The sequence below is a fragment of the Haliotis cracherodii genome, unplaced genomic scaffold, assembly GCF_022045235.1.
Source record: "Haliotis cracherodii isolate W230 unplaced genomic scaffold, xgHalCrac1.p SCAF_12, whole genome shotgun sequence".
NCBI lineage: Eukaryota > Metazoa > Mollusca > Gastropoda > Lepetellida > Haliotidae > Haliotis > Haliotis cracherodii.
Window position 1 is genome coordinate 25,561,437 of NW_027266267.1, and position 9,411 is coordinate 25,570,847.

General features: G+C 41.5%; 1 protein-coding gene across 1 annotated transcript; it reads right to left on the minus strand.

The window, feature by feature from the left end:
- Window positions 1-907: 907 nt before the first annotated feature.
- On the minus strand, window positions 908-9,375 carry LOC139457710 (BUD13 homolog). The gene is made up of 6 exons (XM_071239063.1): window positions 9,272-9,375; window positions 7,629-7,822; window positions 5,352-6,037; window positions 4,169-4,320; window positions 3,186-3,370; window positions 908-2,074 (listed from the first exon to the last, which is right to left on the minus strand). The coding sequence occupies exons 1-6, from the start codon at window positions 9,373-9,375 to the stop codon at window positions 1,899-1,901; spliced, it is 1,497 nt and encodes a 498-aa protein (XP_071095164.1). The 3' UTR covers window positions 908-1,898.
- Window positions 9,376-9,411: the final 36 nt, after the last annotated feature.

Below are 9,411 nucleotides of genomic sequence, written 5' to 3' on the forward strand. Positions count from 1 at the left end.
GTAAGAATAAAAGAGGGGATTAGGGAGATTTTCCGTTCGTCTGCAATCTTGAACCAATCTGATCAAACAGACAAACAGTTAAATTCATCTGGGAAACATGGTTAGTCGTAAACCTTTTCAAAAACATCTGTACTGTCATCCCCATAGACATAAACAAAAGTATAAACGTTACTACATTAGGGATAAGAGGGCATATTTCAAGTTTCTTGTAATGGCCACGCCAACACTTGTGGCGATGTAACCGAGAATGCAACAAAGGTGTCACGCACAGGGAAGGAGCCTGAAAGTGAGGGTTTAAGGGGAGGTAACTGGTGACCTGGAGGAGAGCGCCCCCTGGCAGAGGCACATTTTGGATTTGTGTTAAATGACAGAGAGGGAATTTGCAATAGGTTGTATCAGGACAATAAATAATTCAAAATGACTGCAATATTCAGATCGGAGTGGCATAGTACAAAACAATCTTAGTGCTGTGACTATTAGTCGATGTTTAGGTATGGGAGTTACGATCACCTTAGCGCTAAGACGGCTTTGTACAACGGCACCTAGGGATTTAATACATGGCACAACACATATTTCAATAGTAAGGTATAGTGGTGTAACAATACTATGGTGCGATATTATTTGTATCCCGATACAGTACTTATATTTCATAAATTGATATTCTTTCTGTTTCCAGGTGAATCCCAACCCTGAATCATTTGTTTTTTAAATTTCAGAGATCGATGATGGGATATTGTAGGGCAGAAACAAATAGGCTTGAAAATCTGCCTGAGCTGGTTGTTGAACTGTTTCTGTTTGTTCATGTGTCTTTACACCAATATCACTTGTAAACATGGTAATGTTTGTGAAATCTTTTGTTGTATTTCTTTGTTGTTTAACGCCGCACTCAGCAATATTCCGTCTATAAGACGCAGGTCTGTAAATAATCAAATCTGGACCATTGGATCCAGTGGTTGACATCATGAGCATCGATCCACACAATTGGTATACGATGATGTGCATCAACCGAGTCAGAGAGCCTGACCATCCGATCCTGTTCGTAGCCTCTTATGACAAGCATAGTCGCCTTTTAGTGATTGAGTTTGCATTAATGCTGCTTTGAACAGTATTTCAGTCCGGCACCGCATGTCAGCTTGATGTGGGAGGAATGCATGAATGTTGTTGACCTTTTGTTATGCCCCATATCGACACATATATCAGGTTTGTCAAACAGGGCGTTCACATGTCCGCTAGAGTGTTCACATGTCACTGACATGTTTCACATATCACCCAGAGAGTTTGTACGTTTCACATGTCACCCAGAGAGTCCACATGTTTCACATGCCACCCAGAGAGTTTGTATGTTTCAGATGTGACCCAGAGTTCACGGCACATGTTTCACATATCACCAAAAGAGTTCACACGTATCACATGACACCCAGAGCATTTACATGTCACGTTTCATACGTCACCCAGAGTTCATATGTTTCACATGACACCCAGAGCATTCACATGTCATGTTTCACATGTCACCCAGAGTACATATGTTTCACATGACACCCAGAGCATTCACATGTCATGTTTCACATGTCACCCAGAGTTCATGTTTCATATGTCACCCAGAGTTCATGTTTCACATGTCACCCAGAGTTCATATGTTTCACATGACACCCAGAGCATTCACATGTCATGTTTCACATGTCACCCAGAGTTCATGTTTCACATGACACCCAGAGAGTTCACATGTTTCACATGTCACCCAGAGAGTTCACATGTTTCACATGTCACCCAGAATTCATATGTTTCACATGACACCCAGAGAGTTCACATCAGAAGTTTCACATGTCACCCAGAATTCATATGTTTCACATGACACCCAGAGAGTTCACATCAGAAGTTTCACATGTCACCCAGAGTGTTCACATGTCCTCTACGCTCCACTTGTAGGCCAGCTTCTCTGTAGCTCGTTTTTCTGACATCTTGGTGAATATTTGTTTTTCAAATCCATTTGATCGATCAACTCCGTCCCAGCGGTATCCCGGCATGATCTTGAACCTGTTGGGGGGAGGGGCGGGACCGCTGTACTTGGGCTTCTCTGGAAACAGGGGGAGAAGGAGGGATTGAACATATATTTTGTGATAGTCAGTATCAAAACGTGAGATAAAATGGGGTTAACATCACATTCAAGATTATTACACCCATATAGCAAAGTGCATGCATGTGTGCATGTGGCAGCCTGTACTAGTTTGGACTTATGCCTGTTTTATAGTGCTAGCCCACTGACTTTCAGTTTAACACAGATACCTCACTCAGGCACATTATACATCGGAGCTAACCAGTCCTTGTTTAACCCCTTTGATGCTGAGCTCCAGGCAGGGAAACAAGTGCCATTTTCTAACAAATTTTGGTATGGCCTGGCAGGGAATCAACCCCCCACCTTCATCTCTCTGAGAGGACGCTCTACCACAGGACCACAGAGGCAGTCAATTAGTTCAGTGAGAATTTTCAGGGGAAGATGGATGCTTTTCCCTTAGGCTGCAATTTCGAAGAAATTTGATTGCACAAACAATGTAAATTCATATGGGAAGAGTAAACTTTTTTCCGAACTCAATGTTATGACAGTGCAAAAGATATACACACAAATATACACATAAACAAATTGGGGTTACCAGGTTACAGGGAAAATTTTAAAGATTCTTCCATATATGGCTGCTTGCACACTGGTGTTGGTTCTGAGTGAGTGAGTTGGGTTTAACGCCGCTTTTAACATTATTACAGTTATATCATGGCATGTCAGCTTAATGTGGGAGGAAAGCCCAAAGTGATGCAGGTCTCAGACGTTTACCACTTCGGTGAAACCCACGAGCAGGGGTATGGTGCTGACAAACCTAGAAACATAATCGGGGCGAACCGGGATTCGAACCCTTAATCATAGGTTTCTGGAGTGCCCAAGGGATGCAACTCTGCACAGCACATCGCAGCGCCTTAGACGACTGGGCCACCCGTGCCCCCGTTGGTACTGAGAAAGTAATGAAGTGCTGGGAAGGAGCTAGCCAGTTATATCTGAGAGTTGTATGCCCTGGCGATCAGTTAGTTCTGAGAGTTATCTCCCCTGATCATCAGTAAAATTGTGAATCATTTCCCCACATGTAACAGGTTATCTGTTCCTGCAAAAATGCAATCAAAACCAAACCATGAGAAATTACCTTTAACATTTGGATCTTTATTCTTCTTTTTCTTCTTCAAGAAAGCTGCCATGGGATCTCCCTCCCTCTCCCGTGTCTTTAATAATTCATCCAGGTCATCATCGTCACGGTAACGGGCAAGCGGTTTCGCCGCCTCATGGAGCGTGTCTGACAGTCTTTGTTCTAGAGCTTCTTTCTGCTTTAACCTGCACCAAGGAAACATGGAAAATGCTGAATCAGCATAATATTGTCTGCTCTGGTTCATCATAAAATTTCCACTACAGTCAAGCATGATATTGTCCATTCTAGTTAAGCATAATATTGTCCAATCTAGTTAAGCATAATATTGTCTGCTTTGGATGAGCATAATATTGTCCATTCTAGTTAAGCATACTATTATCCATTCTAGTTAAGCCTAATATTGTCCAATCTAGTTAAGCCTAATACGGTCCACTCTGGTTAAGTGGCAATTTTAAAGGATGGGCCGAAAACTGTCTACATTAATCACAAGTTCTACTTCAAAGCTTTTCACCAGTAGTGTGGTTTTAGGCTGCAATATCAAGGGGACCTATTCTATCACATATCCATAAGCATGATGTTCCATGTACTGGGAACTTATTTTGTCCAAGAATTACTACAGGGAGACAAGCATGAGGTTCTGGGGACCTATTCTGCCCAAGAATCGCTACAGGGAGACAAGCATGGGGTTCTGGGGACCTATTCTGCCCCAAAATCCCCACAGGGAGACAAGCATGGGGTACTGAGGACCGATTCTGCCCTGGAATCGACACAGGGAGACAAGCATGAGGTACTGGGGACCTATTCTTCCCCGGAATCTACACAGGGAGACAAGCATGGGGTACTGAGGACCTATTCTGCCCCGGAATCTACACAGGGAGACAAGCATGGGGTACTGAGGACGTATTCTTCCCCGGAATCTACACAGGGAGACAAGCATGGGGACCCAAGAATCTTTAAACCAAGCAATGCACCAACTCTCTCACCCTTTCCCCCATTCCTCGTATTTCTTCTCCTTGATGGCTTTTTGTCTCTCCGCCTCCTCTTCTTTCTCTTTCTCTTCAGCAAAGTTTCGTTTCTTTCCTCCCTTTTCCCGAAATACTGTCTTTGCATTCTTGCCCAACATGTCTTCATCAATCTAAACAAAAGACTTTGTGAAAGAGCTAACACTGGAAATACTACCATGACTACAGGAGCTTTCCCAAACTTTAACTACTTCAATGTCTTTTAGTGAAGGACTATTTTGTCATGAGACTGCTGCATAGGCTGAGATATTGTTAAAATGATTGTGTTGTGGAGAGTGTCTCACATGTTGTAACTCTGTAGTAAACATATTACATACATAGTCACACTACACAATCTGTGTAATAATCATAAATAATAAAATTAACACATTCTTAAAAACCAAATCTCAATAAATTAAGATTTTTTATTCTAAAATGCTTCCAAAATTGAAAAACCACAATAGGAGGCCACATGTAATGAACTTTCAGATCAGGTTACAAAACTCTAGGTACAAGCAAGCCAAACAGTAAATCTAATTTCTGTATCTGAAAATCAAACTAAAATGAGCAGTTCCGAATGGAAATAATAAAGGTAATGCTCTTATATCATTCTGGATATTTCATACACCCTGTGATATCTACACCCAATAAGAAGTACAATCAAAGGAATGTTTGCATTGGAGTCAAGGTTGAAATTTCCGATCTGCGGTTGCATGGACCTGAACTGTTGCATCGTGTTAGAAGCTAATCTATATTTAGATTAAACAGTCCAAGTTCTCTCAGGGTCACAAACAAACATAATAATTCATTACATCAATACATCTTGTGCCAATACAAATGCAGCAGCCCGTGAAGATCCATGAACCATACCTGAGACTTAAACCCTACTTAAGACTGAGTGGGTGACCCATGTCGGGAATTGAACCCGGGTCTTTGGCATGACGAGGGAATGCTTTAACCACTAGGCTACCCGACCATCCCACCCTACTTAACAGGCAACGTAAACACCTTAATAGATTATACAGTCAACTTAAGCTGCGATTCTGGATTAGAATTGGTCCCTAGCAACCTGTGCTGGACACAAGGAGCGAGTCAATGGATCTGCTGATCAGGCTCATGAGGTGTTAAACAACAAACAAACAAACAGGCAGAAGCAGCATGTTACCTTTCTAAACATGTCATCCTCTTTCTTCTTCATCTTGGCTGCCTCTTGTTTCATTTCCCTAGCACTAGACAGACCAGCCTTTGCTCCCCCCAAAGTCTTGGTAGCTTTCCTCTTACTTTCAACATCCTCTTCCTTCTTGATTCTCCGAGGCGGAGAAGAGTCACTATCAGAACCATGCCGCCTTTTTCTGGGAGGAGAATTATCAGAATCTGAATGATTAAATCGGCTTTTCCTTCTTCTCTGTTTAGAATCTCTTTCAGTTTTGAATTCTTTATGCCTCCTTGAAGGGGACTGGTCAGATTGTTTTTGTCTCCTAGGTGGTGATTGGTCAGAATCAGAATCATTCCTACCTCTTCTAGGTGGTGATTGGTCGGAATCTGAATCATGCCTACCCTTTCTTGATTGCTTTGACTGTGATGAACTATGTTTGCTTTTACTTTTCCTTGAAGGTGATTGGTCAGAATCAGAATCGTGTCTTCCTTTTCTTGGTGGAGACTGGTCAGAATCAGAATCGTGTCTTCCTTTTCTTGGTGGAGACTGGTCAGAATCAGAATCATGTCTACCTTTTCTTCGTGGTGATTGGTCAGAATCAGAGTCATGCCTCTGTCTTCTAGGTGATGATTGGTCGGAGTCTGAATCATGTCGACCTCTTCTCTTGATCACCCCATACTCTGGTGAACCGTCATCTAAACACAAAACAATGAATAGTAACCAGAAATGTCTCATTAATTACACTCATATTAATTATGTTAATGGGTATATTGGTTTTTTATGTATGAATAAACTTTGTCATGATAATCATCAACTATTACAACAAAATGTAACCATTCACAACTCGTTTAATTTGTGAACTCAGTCATGCCTGCAAAGCATTTGCTTGCCAGGCTGAAGACCCAGGTTCAATACCCCACATGGGTACAATGTGTGAAGCCCACTTCTGGTGTCCCTGGGGGGCACAGGTGGCCCAGTCGTCTAAGGTGCCGTGATTCGCTGTGCAGAGTTGCGTCCCTTGGGCACGCCAGAAACCTATGATTGTGGGTCCGATTATGTTTCTAGGTTTGTCAGCACCATACCCGTGCTCGTGGGTTTCACTGAAGTGGTAAACGTCTGAGACCTGCATCACTTCTGGCTTTCCTCCCACATTAAGCTGGCACGGCGTGATATCACTGGAATACTGTTAAAAGCCGTGTTAAACCCAACTCACACACTCACTCTGTTGTCCCTGCTATGATGCTGCTGAAAATATTCCCCCAAAAAATGACAAAATCCTACTCACACACTTCTAATATTGAGTTTTATCTTCCAAAACTGATTTCCACAGGAGATATTGCGTGGGGGAGTTCAAACAATATTTCCGAGGAGTAGATGTGTAATAATAGGGTAGGGTTGCGATACGATACACATCCTGATACTATGGGTGTGATAAGATATGTATCCCGATACAGTACTTTCATTTCACAAATTGATATTCTTTCATTTTGCAAGTACAACCCTAAATCGAACGTCATGCCATTTATATCCAACTATGAAATACTACAGAATCTGCATAAGCTGCTTGTTGAACAGTTTCTGTTATTCACGTTTTAACACCATTGTAACTTGTAACATATCTATTATGATACAGGGGTTGTAAATTTATCTATTGTATTGTGGGCCTCGTATGGCTTACTCAACTTTTAACTTGGGTTAAAGTCCGTTCTCAGGTACGGCTTAACACAACTTTTAACTTGGGTTTAAGTCAGTTCTCAGGTACGGCTTAACACAACTTTTAACATGGGTTAAAGTCAGTTCTCAGGTACAGCTTAACGCAACTTTTAACTTGGGTTAAAGTCCGTTATCAGGTACAGCTTAACTCAACTTTTAACTTGGGTTAAAGTCAGTTCTCAGGTACGGCTTAACTCAACTTTTAACTTGGGTTAAAGTCAGTTCTCAGGTATGGCTTAACTCAACTTTTAACTTGGGTTAAAGTCAGTTTACAGGTACGGCTTAACTCAACTTTTAACATGGGTTAAAGCCAGTTCTCAGGTACCGCTTTACACAACTTTTAACTTGGGTTAAAGTCAGTTTACAGGTACGACTTAACTCAACTTTTAACTTGGGTTAAAGTCAGTTCTCAGGTACGGCTTAACACAACTTTTAACTTGGGTTAAAGTCAGTTTTCAGGTACAGCTTAACGCAACACTCAAGTAGGGTTAAATGAGTTCTTTGAGAGGGTTCTCAAACTGTTAAGAAGGGTTAATGCAGTTCTCAGGTAGTGCTAAACAGTGTCTCCCTTACCTGTTTTCCGATGGTTAACGCCCTTCCATCGCTGACTGTCCTGGAACTCCTCCATACGTTTGATGTGCTCTGGCCTCTCGTCAATGACATCAGCCACCGTCGGCTCGTTGTCACCAACATCCTCCTCCAGGGTATTATGCAGGTTGCTAGGCAACAGGTGGTTTACGGTGATGTCATCATCGATAATTTGCATCCTGAAAGGGAATATGTAGTGAATTAAAATCTGTTGAAGAAATATACAGTTAATAGTGATGTTGAGATTCACGGGAGCACTCGTGCACCATCAGCAAACTTTGCACGATGATATACCTGATACACTTAATTTGGCATCGATTCACATCTAAACCCATATCAATTGTCCTTGTTGATCTCGCATCGATACCAATAAGTACAAAATATATCATGTATATTTTTAATTCCTCATAACTTTCTTTGTTGTCTTTCGGATATAAAACAACTCAATAACAAGACTGTCCAGCTTTTCGTTGCTGCCTGTCGTAATACAGTACATGAACTTGTTTGTTTCTTATTATTTTCTAATACAGAATAGTTGACTTGACTTGACTCAGTGTCATGTTGATGGGTATTAGGCAGTGGTCCTTCTTTACCTTTACAGCTTTCCGGTTTACCGGTAATTACCAGTAAAATAAGCCTTTATGAGGCTGCCAGCAAATAAAGTACCTTAAAAATCAAATTTGTTGAACAAAACATCAGTGACATATAGTCATTTTTTCAAACAAAGTCAACTTGTCTGTTACCACCATTTGTAGCGACATGTACACTGATAGTGCCATGGCCTCACAGTAAAGTGGTCTCATGGTAAAGTGTTGGCTAATTAAATTAACTCATCATGCCCCTTAGGCAAGCTTAGCTTCAAGTTGACAACACAAAGTCAATCCTCCACACAGCACTAATTAAAATACGAAAAGGTCCGGCACATGGGGGTAGTAGTACTAGTACACTTTTCAGAATTTCAATTAGAGACGCATTGAGGATCAAACTCACTTTTCCAGCTTGAAGCTAAGCTAGGTTAATGAATTTATCTAATTAGCCAATACGGGTGCCATCACAAATAATTACAACTTAAACTTGATAAAAACAAATTATGGACTTTCCTCAAATTACATTGGATTAATTCCATAAAAGCAATAACTAACCCATTCCCTACATCATAACAAACCCTAAGGATTGTAAAGGGGTTCATATGCCTAAAGATTGTAAAGGAGTGTTGTCCAAGTGGCAATTGGTGTCCAACCCTCAGGATAGTGCATGGGTGTTTGATTGGAAATTGGTACCTCACCCTACTGATAGCAAGGGGTGCTGGATCGGTAAAGGGATCCAAGAGCTAAGGAAAGAGTTGGAGTGGTAATCTACCTAACAAAAACACAACTAAGGACCGACGAATTACGCGAGATCTGTAAAGTGAGCGCCACAGTCGGCAGACTGAGCCAACTGGCGATATAAAAGATGCGCCCGGTAAAGTGCACTACTCCCCTTCGATTTGCCATGTTTACTTTCCATGAATGTGGCATGACAATGCACGAAAACTGGGGCACTTGTGTGTTGCGCGTAATATCCATTAGACTGGTTTTACCACTTTATTGAATCACGACGCTGACTAACAGGAATAAGCATTGTTATACCCATGTTTGCCTGACGCCTTGTCCTTCTTCTTCCTTTTTTTCTTTTCCTTTCTTCCATCTGACGACATATAACGTTTCAAGTACTCTTCTTTACTCACCGCCATGACGCCTAGTCCGCAGTAAATGAGGGAGCACCTGTC